Source organism: Myotis daubentonii, chromosome 10 (assembly GCF_963259705.1).
Source record: "Myotis daubentonii chromosome 10, mMyoDau2.1, whole genome shotgun sequence".
In the NCBI taxonomy this organism is placed as follows: domain Eukaryota; kingdom Metazoa; phylum Chordata; class Mammalia; order Chiroptera; family Vespertilionidae; genus Myotis; species Myotis daubentonii.
In genome coordinates, this window is record NC_081849.1 from 34,990,480 (window position 1) to 35,006,346 (window position 15,867).

General features: G+C 40.8%; 1 protein-coding gene across 1 annotated transcript; it reads left to right on the top strand.

Annotated features, from left to right (window-relative positions):
• The first annotated feature begins 12,885 nt into the window (after positions 1 to 12,885).
• Positions 12,886 to 13,825, top strand: LOC132211474 (olfactory receptor-like protein OLF3). The gene has a single exon (XM_059656141.1). The coding sequence runs from the start codon at positions 12,893 to 12,895 to the stop codon at positions 13,823 to 13,825; it is 933 nt and encodes a 310-aa protein (XP_059512124.1). The 5' UTR covers positions 12,886 to 12,892.
• The last annotated feature ends 2,042 nt before the right edge of the window (positions 13,826 to 15,867 follow it).

Here is a 15,867-nt window from a genome sequence, read left to right on the forward strand (position 1 = left end):
AATAAGAAACTTTGCCTGTGTGTTTTCCACTTAACTCAGATATGACAGGCATCAACTGCATTGCCCATAATGTGTACTGGTGATGCAGGGTAGGAGTCTGAGTGTTTAGGTTGTGGTGTGAGATGTGGTGCTTTTTTATGTCACAGAAGCATATTCAGTGGAGTTAAGCACTGCTATAATCTAGCTCACCTTACTCAGTCTTCACTCAGATGGCTTGAGAGAAATGGGAGAAAACACCATTTACTGATTTGATTTGTCACATTGTTTGTAGTCATGGACCTGGTTATGAATCTTAATTTATACAAAGTTATCATGTTTCTATTGGGAGAACAATGATTTTTACATATGAAGACTCACTTAAGATAAGTGTGATGAATGTAGCTGAATGAGTCACTATTCTTAGGAGAGTGTTGCTATGGAAGTTTATTAAAATGTTTTTGTGCAGGACTTACTATATGTGAACATACACACTCTGTCTGACTAATGGAAATAATTGAGTGGAGAAACAAATAATTTACTCTGATAAAGATATAACCAGGGTCATTTGTGCACAATGACATTATTGGCTAGGGAAAATCTGAAATTTTTTGTTTTATGATCATTTTGTGGGCATCCACTTTGTTGACGACACTGCTGTAGGCATTGTGGGAGTACCACAGTTGTGTTTAGATATGGCCACTACTTCAGGAAATTGACAGTCTTCTAGGACAGGGGTTGGGAAACTGTTTCTGTAAAGGGCCAGATAGTAAATATTTTAGGCTTTGTGGGCTAAACAGTTTATGTCACAGCTACTCTACTCTGCCATTGAAGCACTAAAACAGCCAGAGGCAATGTATAAAAGAATGAATACCAAATCAATCTTAATTTGTGGATACTGAAATTTGAATTTTATATAATTTTCACATAATCAAATATTATTTTGATTTTTTTCAAACATTTAAAAAATAAAAAAATTCTTGTGGGCCATACAAAAACAGGTAGTGAGCAAAACTTGACTTATGAGGTATAGTTTACTGTACAATTATAGGGCAAATAGGACAAAATCCAAAATTATAACACAAGGTATCCACAGAAGAACTCTGGGAATTCAAAAGATCAAGGGATTTTCCCCCCTCCCCACTTTCTCCCCACTGAAGGTTGCATTGGTGAAGGATTCTATGAGAAGATAAAATGATTCTCACTTCAGTTTGCATTTCAGAAAGCATCTCAATTTATCATAGTCATTTATGTTCAGTCGCCCAAGATCTAAGGACTCCATACTAATGGGTAAATAATGCATTGAGTATCTTGAACTATGGGTATCAGCATTACTTTTATTATTATTAATTTGGGCACTATTACTTTACATTGAATAGTTGAAATATTTAAACTATTTTGATATCTATTATTTCATTTCTATTGTTTTATCAATCACTGTAAGGACTTCCATAACAAAGTACCATAGACTGGATGGCTTAAACAGAACTTTATTTTCTCACAATTCTGGAAACTAGAAATCTGAGATCAAGGTGTCAGCAGAGTTGCTTTCTTCTGAGACTTCTCTCCTTGCCTTTAGATGGTGTCTCTCTCTGTGCCTTCATATGGTTTTCCCTCTGCATGTCTGTCTTAATTTCCTCTTATAAGGACACCAGTCATATTGGATTAGGGCCAACTCTAATGACTTCATTTTAACTCAATTTCCTCTGAAGGCCATTGGGGTTAAGGACACGAATCAGCCCATAACAGTCACATATTCAATAAAGATTTTTGCTGTGACTGTTATAGCCCTTTTCTCTATCATTTATCCAGTAAGGACAGAATTGACATTAATATTCTCACTCAAAATATGAGGAAATCAATGAATTTGGAAAGGCTACAAAGGATTTAACTTTGCTTGATATTTTATTTTCTTTAAAATTACTGAGGGTTATTCAGACAAGTAAAGATCTTTAAAATAAATTTTTATTGCAGAAAACTTTACAGAGATGCAATTTTGCTTTCACTAAGTACTAAGTGCTATCTAAGTACTATACTTAGAGGTCAAGTGAAAGTCAAATTTGTGGTTATCTAAGAGCATTAAAACTCCTATGAAGACACATAAGGGAAAGGAGACAGTGAGATTTTGAACAATCTCTTGCATTTTCCTGATTTTTCATCCTATATAATAAAAGCCTAATATGCTAAGTGTCCAGTCATCTGGTCTGCTGTTCAACCAATCAAAGTGTAATATGCTAATGATATGCTAAGGCCGCTCAACTGCTCACTCTGACGTGCACTGACCACTAGAGGTCAGACAGTTGACCGGTTGACCAGTTGCTATGACGTGCACTAACCACCAGGGGGAAGATGCTCCGATTGGTAGGTTAGCTTGCTGCTGGGGTACAGCCAATCAGGACTGAGTGAGATGGGCTGGGCATGCCCTGGAGCCCTCCTGTGGCTCCTTGCCAGCTGGCCAACATCCTGCATCCCTCCCCGGCCCTGTTTGTGCACTGGTGGGGTCCCTCAGCCTGGCCTGCACCCTCTCACAATCTGGGACCCCTTGGGGGATGTCGGAGAGCGAATTTTGACCCGATCCCACAGCCAGGCCGAGGGACCCCACTGGTGCATAAATTCATGCACCAGGCCTCTAGTATATACACTGAGTGGCCAGATTATTATGACCACCCCATCAGTACTTCATTGACACTTCCAAAAATACTGAATATTGAAAACTTCCTAAGCAAATACTCTCAAGGTTTTATTATTATTTGCATAACTAATTCACTTCATTGTACTGATGGGATAGTCATAATAATCTGATCGGTCGTAATAATCTGGCCACTCAGTGTATATAAAAATGTTTTGGGGTTTTTTTGCCAAATTGGTAAATGTTTTATTTTATTTTTAAATTTTTTATCGTTTAAAGTATTACTTAAGTTTCCTCCCCCGCCCCCATTGACCTCTCCCCAGCTGTTCCCACCTCCAAAACATGCCATCACCCTCCTACTGTCTGTGTCCATTGGTTATGCTCATATGCATGCATACAAGTCCTTTGGTTGATCTCTTACCCTTCCCCCTTTCTCTTTTCTTTTTTTTAAAAATATATTTTATTGATTTTTTACAGAGAGGAAGGGAGAGGGATATAGAGTTAGAAACATCAATGAGAGAGAAACATCGATCAGCTGCATCCTGCACATCTCCTACTGGGGATGTGCCTGCAACCAAGGTACATGCCCTTGACCAGAATCGAACCTGGGACCTTTCAGTCCTCAGGCTGACGCTCTATCCACCGAGCCAAACTGGTTAGGGACCCCCCTTTTTCTTATATTTTTTTAATGAGAGGACATGACTGTATGGTACATGCACATAGAAAAAAGGAAGAAGAACTAAGTTATGGGAAGATGATAAATTTGCTTTAAGACAATTTTTCTAAACTTATGAGATGTAGACATGGGATAAATGTAGACATCAGTTGACTCAACTTTCTACTTTCATTAGAGGGGCTGGCAACTAGACTCACAGCTTAGTAAAATGGCATGGTCTTCGTTCCAATGAGAAAAATGCATCCCTTCAGGATAAAAAGTCCCATGCCAGGGCACATCCATTGTCAAGTAAAACATGGGTGTGATTATACTGTCTATTACCTCATCTCTCTACCTTTGTGTAACACACAACTACACACTGGAGCTCCAGAGGGTATGATTGAAATGATTCTGTTTTGTGAAAATTTGATGGAACTCACTCATCTAGCTATTTCTATGGGAATATTTTTAATACAAACTCCATTTATTTAATGCTTATAGGATTTTTTTCAGGCTATTTTACATCCCATCAGCTTTTGTTAGTTATATTTTATTAGAAATTTGTCTGTTTTAAGTTTTTAAATTTATTGACATAAATTTATTCACAGCCTTGCTTATTGCCCTTTGAATGCCTACTCAATTTGTAGTTACATCTCTTTTTGGCCTGTTTTAGATCCAACCTTTATGACCCTTATGTAATTTGCATATTACCTCTTTAGCATATAGGATGTCCTCATTTTAATTTTTTTCCTTAGTTTATGTCCTTAAGTTGTTTGTAATTCATTTTTGTTTCTATTGCTAATGAATACTTTTATCATTTGTATGCCTGAATATATCCTTATTTATATTTTATTTTTTTCTCATTTTTTTTCTGTTTTGCAAGTGTCTAATCTGCTATTGAGTCCATGTAGTGTATTTTTTATTTCAATATCGTATTTTTTATCCTTGTAGTTTGAATTGGTGTTTTTATATCTTCGGTTTTGTTCCGCCTCATCCTTAGACTTCCCTCTATCTTCTTGAACATGTGAAGTATATTTATAATGGTTATTTTAATGTGCTTGTATCCTAATTATGTCATCTATGTTGTTTCTATATGCTCCTATTGATTGCCTTTTCCCCCTCACTGTGACTTGTTTGGGTTTCCCCACCTTGTACTATGGCCTAGAAAGTCTCCTGCCTCTTAGCATGCATGGAAAATTTTTATTGCATTACCGACATGGTGAGTTTTATGTTTTCATGTGCTAGATATTTTTGTTTTACTTTAAATATGTCTGCACTTTGTTCAGGGAGGCAGTTACATGGTTTAGAATTTATTTGATAATTTGAGGCTTTCTTTTACATAAGTGTCATAAAGGTTGGATCTAAAACAGGCCAAAATATTGAGTCAATTTGTAACACTACTGAGGTTATACTTTCCTGAGGACTCTGCTCAATGTCTTGTGTGTTAGAGGGCTTTCCTTTCTGACTGGTGAGAACATGAACTGCTCTGGGCCTGTGTTACCTCTAGAGATCATTCTATTTACTCCTTTCTGGTGGTTCTTTTCTTGGCCTTGGTGGGTCCCTCACAACATGCAAAGATTAGTAGTCAGCATAAGACTTAAAAAAACCAATATTCAGGTAATAAATGCTCCCTTTCTTTGCACCCCCTTCTCTTTGGCACTATGTTCCAAACTACGAACTGTCTTTTCAGGATGAAAAGGATGACCGCAGGCTCTGTTTAGGTTTCTCTCATCATCCTGTAGCCTGGAAACTCTCTCTGGGCAGTGAGCAGGGGCACTTGTGACTCACCTCACTTGTTCTCATCTCTCAGGATCAGTGTCTGGAACTGATGTTTGACTGATGTTTTCCAGCATTTTATATATTTTGTTCAATTTTCTAGATGTTTAGGACAAATACCATCCCCATTTTTCAATTATGGCCAGAAACTGAATTTGTAATGACTTTGGATATTGATTTTTTTAATCCAACAGGGTTTTCTAAAATCCCTAGAATTGGTTTTGATATACTAGCTATGTTTCTCAGTGTCCTAGAGTACTAATTCTCTGGTCTTGTACTAGCAAATAACTCAGAAGAACTACATGTTCTCTACTTCCCTTCACATATAATTTAGGATAATTTTTATGATGTTTGACAGTTTTTAATATTTTTCTTTTAAGGAAAAAAATATTTTTTTCTCCCTATTAAATCTAGTAAGTGACCTATTAAATGGCATTTGCTAAGTAAATGGCATTTGCTAAGGGATGGGATTACCTTGTCTTTGTTGCTCTCCTTGCACCAAATGATATTGAAAAGTATTTTATGGTAAACCATAGTTCATTGCCAAGACTGAAAAAAAAAGAGAGAGAAATGTAAGAAATAAACAATATTGTGGAAGAAAAAGAGATTCTATATATACTAAAATACATAGGAAGATATTAATTTAGGCTCATAAATTTGAGAGGTTAGAACAAATTTCTAAAAAAAATAAACTTACCAAAATGAACACATGAAGAAATAGAATAGTCCTATATACTAAGAAATTTGAATCCATATTTAAGAATTTTCTACCAAATAGAACTTCAAGCCAGGTGGCTTTACCAGTGAATTTTACCAAAAATATAAGAAAGAAATGACACCAGTCATCCATAAAAGTCATTTCATATATACATATCCTATATAATCCTATATAATAAAGAGCTAATATGCAAATGGTCATCATGCCCTTGTGCCCTTGCACCCTCACATCCTTGTGCCAGGCCTGGGGAACCTGAGGTCATGCACCCCGCCCGGTGCCTGGCCAGGAGACCTGAGACCATGTCCCACCTCCCTGCAGGGCTTAACAGGGAACCTGAGGCTGCACTCACTGCCCGGCGGGGCTTAACGGGGGTGGGGCCGGCCAGGTCTGGGTCTTTTGTCATTTTGAGGCTTGTGCGGGTGGGCAGGGATTTGACTCTGGGTCCCATGGCATTCCCCAGACTCTGACAAGAGGGAGATTTTCATATACATTTTACTAATTTTTTTTCACCTTTGACACTTCTATTATAGAGAAAGGGCAAATAGCAGTATTAAAATATTTTTCTCTAATTAATTCCTTTTTAATGTGCACGAGTTTCGTGCACTGGGCCATTAGTCCTATATAATAAAAGGCCAATATGCAAATTGTCCCCTTGACCGGGAGTTCAACTGGGAGTTCAACCAGGGGGCGGGGCCAGCCGGCCAACTACCTGCATCCCCTCCCCCCGGCCAGCCCGGCCCCATTGGCCCCGATCAGGGCAGGCCAGCCAGACCTCACCCATGCATGAATTCGTGCACCGGGCCTCTAGTTTAATATATAAAAGTCAACTATATTTTATATAATTTAAAAGATATTATTTAAAACAGCATGTGAAAAATACCATGTCTAGGAACAAATCTAATGAGAGATATACAACATTTGCACATAGAAAAAAATGAACAGATATTAAATAAATTGGAAAATATATATTTTTAAGGGTTGGGATACTCAAAAGCACAGAAATGTGACTTTTCCTAAAACTGAGTTCTTAGATAAAATCCCAACTAAAATAGCAAGTTTTTCTTTTCTGGAAATGTTTGAGCTAATTTTAGAATCAGATTACAAATTCAAATGGCCAGGAATAACCAAAACAATTGAGAATGTAGAAACAAGTTGGATGATTTACACTATAAAACAAGGTTTATTATAAAACTACAGTAATTAAGACAATGCAGTATTTTATAATAATAGATGAATAGACCAGTGGGTCAGAAATAAGAATTTCAAAACAAACCTACAAATATAAATTGAATAGTGAGGAAAGCATGGTCTCTCAATTAAGTTGGATAGTCACATAGAAAAAAAGTGAATGTGGATTCCTTTCTCATATTATGCACAATAATACATTCCAGATATATTGTTGATCTAAATGTGAAAAAGAAAACATTAAAGCTCCTGGAAGATAACATGAATAATAACTTCATGATTTAGGGTAGGCAAAGATTTTTCAAGACACAAAAGAGCAATAAGTATATGGAAAACAATTGATAAGTAGAATTACATTAAAATTAAAAACATCTCTTCATCAGAGACACCATTAAGAGAATGAAAAGTTAAAACACTTTTTTTGGTGTGATACATATAAATGACAAATGACCCATACTCAAAATGTTAAAATAATTACAATTAATCAGCAAAAGAGAGATAACCAAATAGAAGAATGGGCAAAAAATTGAATACCTCAGAAAATTGAATATCCAAATGAGCAATAAATATTTTTAAATATGCAAAACCTCATTAATCATCAGAGAAATATAAAATATAGTAACAATGGGATACCATCCTATCTAATAAAAGCGAAACATGGTAATTGGTGTACGACCGCTACCCTTCCCATTGGCTAATCAGGGTGATATGCAAATTAACTGCCAGCCAAGATGGCGGCTGGCAGCCAGGCAGCTTGAAACTAACATGAGGCTTGCTTGCTTCAGTGACGGAGGACTCCAACCTTCCCAGCCTGCCGCTGCAGGCCTCTGAGCGGCAACTCTAAGCAACTATGTAACAAATATAGAAGCTAAACAAAACCCCAGAAACCTGCTTTAGTCCACCGGGCTTCAGCCAGCAGGATTGCAACATTGTAAGCAAAGGCCAGAAACCTACTTTCAGCAGTGGAGGCCTAAGACCTGGAGCCAAGCCTCAAAGCTAAAGCTGGCCCAGAATAAAAAAGAAAAAAAAAGAAAAAAAGGAGCGGTTGGGAGCTTCAGGCAACCCCAGCCTGAAAACAGCCCTCAGCCCTTCACCCAGACTGGCCAAGGCACCCCAGTGGGGACCCCCACCCTGAAGGGTGTGTGACCAGCTGCAAACAGCCATCATCCTCTCACCCAGGCTGGCCAGGCACCCCAGTGGGGACCCCCACCCTGATCCAGGACACCCTTCAGGGCAAACAAGCCGGCCCCCTCCCGTGCACCAGGCCTCTACCTTATATAGTAAAAGGGTAATATGCCTCCCAGCACCGGGATCAGCGTGACAGGGGGCAGCGCCCAAACCCCCTGATCAGCCCTGCTCTGTGCCTGATAGGGGGGAGCTCCCCAACCCTCTGATCACCCTGAGGCTCTGTGTGTGACAGGGTGCAGCGCCCCAAACCCCTGATCGGTCCTGCTCTGTGTGTGACGGGGTAGAGCCATAACCTCCCCATCGGCCCTGCCCTGAGTGTGAAAGTGGCGGCGCCCCAACCCCCTGATCGGCCCTGCTCTGTGGGTGATAGAGGGCAGTGCCCCAACCCCCTGAAGGTCCCTGCTCTGTGCATGACAGGGGGCAGCGCCCCAACCCCCTGATTGGCCCTGCTCTGTGCGTGACAGGGGGAAGTGCCCCAGCCCCCTGATTGGCCCTGCTCTGTGCGTGACAGGGGGTGGCGCCGCAACCTCCCCATCAACCCTGCCTTGAGTGTGACAGGGACGGTGCCCCAACCCCCCAATCGGCCCTACCCTGAGCGTGACTGAGGGTGGCATCACAACCTCCTGATCTCCCTGCTCTGTGCATGACAGGGGGCGGCGCCTCAACTCCCCAATCGGCCCTGCTCTGAGCCTGACCAGGGGCTGCACCTAGGGATTGGGCCTGCCCTCTGCCACCCGGGAGCAGGCCTAAACCAGCAGGTCGTTATCTCCCGAGGGGTCCCAGACTGTGAGAGGGCACAGGCCGGGCTGAGGGATCCCCCTCCCCCCCGAGTGCACAAATTTTTGTGCACTGGGCCTCTAGTTATATATATATAGCCATCAGAATGGCTAAAATCAAAAGGATTTACAATCCAATGTTAGAGAAAGCTTAGAGCAAATAAATCTTCATACATAGTTGGTGCAAGTATAATGGTACAACTTTTTTTAAAAAAACCTGACAATATTAGCTAAAACTGGAAATGCACATAATCTGTGATGGGTCAGTGCTACTACTGGGAAACAGAAATGAATACATATATGGGACAAAAGTTGAGAGAGGTAGCGTGTGTGTGTGTGTGTGTGTGTGTGTGTGTGTGTGTGTGAACGTTCATAACAAGTATTGTTTGCAATAGCTACAACCTCGAAACAACCTGAATATATTGTAGAATGGATATATAATTTGAGATGCTTAAAGTGGATAGTAAATTTCTGTATTTGCAGAATATGAGGACAAACATTTAGATACAAAAACAGTCAAATAATTAGACAAGGCCCAGTTAAAAGGAGCCTCCTAACAGTGAGCCAAAATTGGAGAAAGCTCATGTACGACTTCAGAATCATCGTACAGAAAGTATTGTTCGTGGTCTCCTATGAGATCTATGAATAATTGGGGGTTTTGGGTCAAATAATGCCAATCATGAGAACATGGGCAGAAAGTCATGGGCAAGTTATAACTTCCTCAAGTGAAAGTTCAACAAAGACCTAAGAGAATGTCTCCAGGGAAACTGGGGCTTTGTTTCTGGGTCAGGAAAAACTAACTTCTCTTACTAGTGAAAGCAGGGGAGAGTTTAAGGTGAGGGAATCACCAGCTAGAGAAGAAACAGAAGTCTAACAAGCACAGCATAATTGGCCTGCAGAGACTTTACCCCTGAGGGAAAAGAAAGTTACTTCTTCCAAAATCCCACATCCTGCTCAGCCCCACCCTTCCTGGGGCATTGCTGGCCTGTCCTGAAGGTAAGACAGTCATGCTCAGAGAGTGGGTTCTTGGGACAGGAGTCAGGAAACCAGGCTTTCCTTAACACACAGCTCCTTCCTAGTCTCATGTGATAATTGAATTGAATTGGGTTACTGGAGAGCTATGTCCCATTTTGAGGAGCCAAACTGAGGAGAAAGTTCTTTTGGAAAGTTCTTTCTCCTCTGAGAAATGAAGCACCTGGCACAGGTTTTGACAGCATTCATAGGAATCACTGGGCTTAGCTACTACAGGTCCCATCCCCTGCACTGCACTGCGTGCCTTAGCACCTACCCACTGGAAATCTGGACTCAGAGGACAGGTTTGTGCGGACCAGCTCATTCTGAAATGATAATGGTCAAGCAGTATAGATATGCATAAGGAAGTCGGGATGGAGTGGGGAGAACAGCTTTGCCAATGAACATTTGGGGGAAATCTCAAGGTTTCCAGATGGATTTTTTTCTTTAAAGATCACTTGTGATTAACTAGCTTGAATCACAATTCTAGGGGAAAAAGGGGGTACAGGAATGCCATCATTGCCAGTTAAAACACCTCCATTTTACTTTTGAAAATCTGTTTTAATCTCCATTTAATATCAAATTTTCAAAAAACATTTTAAACATTTTATTTTATTTCTTAACTTAGTCATTCATTTTACTATTGGAGTTACAGCCTTATTTTTTAACCTCCCAACTTTCCTGCCTCCAATGAATTAGGACAGATTTGAAATTATGTTTCTCTTACCCAGAAGAAGAAACTAGGTAATGAGAGTTGAACTGGGAAATTCAAGTTCATTGGCAAAGGAGTTCACTCACTCCTAGGGAGAGGCACTTTACAAAGCATGAAGATGATGCAGGAACAATTATAGGTTAACTAAGGGTATTTCTACTTTTGACCAATACTTTTGTGGGCTTTTAAGGAAAATTGCTGATCAAAGATCAGGGATTACATTCTCTTTGTCAAATCCTTAACTAATTATTATTAGTTTTTAAGAAGTGAAAGACTCAAAACTCCAAGAGATTTACATTAGTCAGGTTTTTTATTTGTAACAAAATCTTATTTGGTACCCGAGAATACATTAAATAATCACTAATCATAAGTTACCTCCTGCACTATTATTTTTCTTTTTTCCTTCTGCTGGTGAAATTCCTTTACATAAATTGTTTCAGTATTGTAGCAGAATTGGAGACTACCCCGTTCTCCTTCCTTAGCTTAGCTCATAAAAGATCATGCATAGGTGGTCAAGCTCCATTGATGCGTCCTAGGCACAAATTTTTCCCCTGTGAAATCACTTGTCTTTCTCTTATACCTGAGATCCTTAACAGTGATATTTTTGTATTTCAAGTTTTCTTTTTCATTAGGGACAAAAAGGTAGGTTTCCTATTTCTTTGATAGAGATATTGCAAGGTGACTTGTTAACCTTTTGAAGTTCTAGAGTAAGTTTTAAAGAATTAAAGAACATTCTGTATTTTCACTGCCTCTCCTTGTGTCCACATAAGTTATCTCTTGAAGTGAGAATTGTTTATCAGGCTTAATTTATGCATAGATAAAGGAAGGATTGTCATATGCAGATGCCCATGGATCCCTTTCTTCTGGCTAATCCAAGCACCTCTGGCAGCTTCCTTATCCACAGTTAGTGGCTCTTACTGTCATGAATACCCTCAACACAAAGTCTGATTCCCATAACATATTCATTGGTACTATCTGATTACAGCAAGCAAATAATATCTCCTTGGCACTGCTGTGTATGGGTTTCACTTTCTCTACTTAAACAGCAGACTAATTAAAGGGACAATGTGTGGAAAACTGAGAGTGGGCTTTGTTGAGCCCATGAGGTTTTTGGAAATCACTTGTGACTTGAATAAGGTGCAAACAGGATTACTAGAGATAATACTAGAGCTCCAGAGAGAATACTAGAGTGCTTGAGCTTTCTGAAATACCAATATACCAGCAGGATTAGAAAGAGGGAATAGAGTGTGAGGATGAGAGAAGACAGTTTCTTGGGGGGTGGAGGGAGGCACAGGATAGTCGAATATTTCAGATGGGGATAAAAGGAAAGGAAAGAATTAATCAACAGTCATTGTACTGAGTTAATTCCAGTTAATTATTTTTCATCACATTATAGTCTCCAATCCATCAGGATCACTGTCCAGGATACGTACAAATAGAATCAGTGGGAATGCACAGCCAGCTTTCCATTACCTCTACGTTAATAGGCTAATATGTATGGCAAGTATTTGAGTTCTTCTTATTCTTAGGGAAGGTAGTTAATGCCTCCCTGAGTTTGATTTATTTCTTGACAGTCATGCCTGTCAAGAAACATATGTATGGCGGATGTATGGCAGTCCGCTTAGCCTCTCATCCAGATAAAAAGACAAGCAGGTGAAGATTTTTCAAAACTAAGCCCAATGGCCAGGTCTTCATTCTTTATGTCACTGTCTCTGAAACGTAATTTTGACCATTTTTTTTGCTATTTAAAAGGCTATTGTATATTTGCCACATTCTAACTTATAACCCCACATTTCTTATTTCAAAAGATGAAAATTGAGTGTTTTATTATCATAGAGAATCCAGGTGTAAAAATGTCATTTAAAAAAACCTGTTTCTTCCTGTTAGGTTCCATTTAATATGGATTTTGAGAGAGTAAAGAGGTGAAAACGGGTTTCCAAAGGAGAAGTAAACAAACTTCAGGGTTAAGGATTGTCTCTGAAGAAGAAAGTGTGTTTTACAGTTAATCTTTCAACTTAAATGTCTAAGCATTCTAATAAAACCTTTCCTACTTAAGGAAGGAGAAAAGAAGAATTTTATTTTCTCCTTGAACCTGAGTCATGTTAGTGTGTTTTACCCTGGTCCCAAACCCTGAAGGAAACAATTCGGGAAACCACGCCATTTAGTTTTAGATGGCTATTTGGTCTACATGCCCTATCAGGCTCTCTGCCACCTTAAGTATCTGGTATTTATTGATTTATAACTGGGGTTTTGTCTTCAGAGGCTCATGGGCAGGGAAAACCAGACTTGGGTGAGTGAGTTCATTCTCCTGGGCCTGTCCAGCTGCTGGGAAACTCAGGTCTCCCTCTTCTTCCTTTTCCTGGCCATGTATCTGGTGACCATGCTGGGGAACTTTCTCATCCTCCTCCTTATCAGACTGGACAGCAGACTGAATACACCCATGTACTTTTTCCTCAGTGTCCTGTCATTTGTGGACATCTGTTACACCAACAGCACTGTCCCACAGATGCTTGTTCACTTCCTGTCAGCCTGGAAGACCATCCCATTCCAAAGCTGTGTGCTCCAGCTCTATGTGTCCCTGGCTTTGGGCGGGTCTGAGTTCTTCCTGCTGGGAGCCATGGCCTATGACCGCTATGTGGCGGTGTGCCACCCGCTGCACTACACAGTCATCATGCATGGAGGGCTGTGCCTGGGGCTGGCTGCCGGCTGCTTGGTGGCTGGTTTCATGAATTCACTGATGGAAACAATCATCACCTTTCGGCTTCCCCTGTGTCACAACATTATTAACCATTTTGCCTGTGAGACCCTGGCTGTGCTGCGGCTAGCCTGCGTGGACATCTCCTTCAACATGGTTATGGTGGCCATCTCAGGATTTCTGGTGATCATGCTTCCCTGTTCCCTGGTCCTCTTCTCCTATGGTCATATAGTTGCTGCCATTCTGCGTATTCGCTCTGCTCAGGGACGTAGCAAAGCCTTTGGCACCTGTGCTTCCCACCTCACTGTGGTGTCCCTGTGCTTCGGCACGGCCATCTTCACATACATGAGACCTGGGGCTGACTCTGCAGCAGAACAGAAGATGACCACCCTCTTCTTTGCTGTGGTGACTCCAATGCTGAATCCTGTAATCTATAGCTTGAGGAACAAGGAGGTGATGAGTGCCTTAAGAAGAGTGGCGAGAAAACTTAATGAAAAAAGGTGAAGTTTCAAAGGAGTCCTACTTCCCTCCAACAGCCCAGAGAACATTTCAGAGAGGAAATGATTGACGTGTCCTTTCTCCTCAGATTTGCTGATAAGGTAAACAGTGAGCACATCCTTTTTAGACTGACTTTTCCACACCAGTCCACATTTTCACTATGTATCATTGCCCTGTTATACACGTGGTAAAAAAAAAATGTGTTCAGTTATTAAACAGAGGTCTGCTGGGTAATCTGTCCTAGAATTCATATTTCCCTATCCCTTTCATAGTCCTCCTGCATATTCCCTCAGGAAGTACCATGTGGACAATGAAAAGTTTCAGGCTGAGTACAACCATACTTCACATCTTGACCCAACGCTCACCAGCAATATGGCTTTAAAAATGTACTTAAGCCCTAACCGGTTTGGCTCAGTGGATGGAGCATTGGCCTGTGGACTGAAAGGTCCCACGTTCGATTCCAGTAAAGGGCATGTACCTTGGTTGCGGGCACATCCCCAGTTTGGGGTGTGAAGGAGGCAGCTGATCGATGTTTCTCTCTCATCGATGTTTCTAACTCTCTATCCCTCTCCCTTCCTCTCTGTAAAAAATCAATAAAATATGTATTTTTAAAAAAAGAAAATGTACTTAATACCTCTGACCTCCAGTTTCCTCAACTATAAAAAGAATAACCAGTAAGTGTTATTATCCTAAAGATTATGAGTAATCAATATAAAATACCTAGTAGAGTGATAGCATAGAGTAGATATTCAACTATTTTTTAAAATATTTTTAGGACACAACCACAGGACTAAGCATTATGCAACTTTCTTTCTATATACAATTATTCAAAACTAGAGGCCCGGTGCACAAAATTTTGTGCATTCGGGGGATCCATCAGCCTGCCCTGTGCCCTCTCGCAGTCTGGGACCCCTCGGGGAATGTCCTGCTGGGGTGTCTGGCTGCCTGGGTGAGGGGCTGATGGCTGTTTGCAGGCTGGCCAAGCCCCCCTGTGGGGACCCTCACCCCATGGGTGTGTGGCCGGCCAGGGTGAGGGGCTGATGGCCATTTTCAGGCTGGCCACGCCCCCGGGTGACCCAAGCTCCCAGCCTCTCCTTTTTTCTTTCTTCTTCTTTTTCCCCCCAGGGATTTATTTATCTTCTATAATTGAAACTTTGTAGCCTTGAGTGGAGCCCAGGGCCAGCCAGGGCAGGTGAGAAGCTTGGCTTCCTCCATTGCTGGGGGTAATGCAAGCCTCCTGCTCGCTCCAGCTCTGTGGCCACCGCCATCTTAGTTGGGTTAATTTGAATACTCGCTCCTGATTGACTTGTGGGCGTGGCTTGTGGGTGTGGCTTGTGGGCATGGCTTGAGATTAGCAGAGGGCTGGTTAATTTGCATGTTTCTCTTTTATTATATAGGATGAACTTTTTTCCTATTGCTTTGCCTGTAGTAGATCACTATCCCATGTCTGTGATTTTACAGAGAGAGAACCATGGCCAATATCTATCTATGTATTTATCCATCCATCCATCCATCTATCTAATCTATTTATCTGTCAAAGCTAAAGTTCTTATTTTTCTTATCTCCAATTCAAACAAGAGGTTTCTCATGTGCTCCAAACACATATGTCTACTGGCTTACTTAACCCCTTCACTTATCACATAGGAACCTCATTCTTAACATAATTAAAATAGAACTATTGCTCTTGCTTCTTCTAGCCCAGGGTACTCCTTTCCTTTTGTCCCAATTTACCTTGACTGTATTAGTAAAAGGAACCATCAGGCACTCAAAATAATTTCTTTATTTATTTTTAATCCTCACCTGAGGATATTTTTTTCCCATTGATTTTGAGGGAGAATAGAAGAGAGAGGGAAAGACAGAGAAAAATATCAATGTGAGAGAAACACATGGATTGGTTGCCTCCTGTGTGAGCCCCGACCAAGGGCCCAGGTCGGGGAGGAATCTGCAACCAAGATACATGCCCTTGACTGAAATCAAACCTGGGACCTTTCAGTTTGCAGTCTGATGCGCTATCCACTGAGCCAAGCTGGATAGGGCAATAAGTTCTT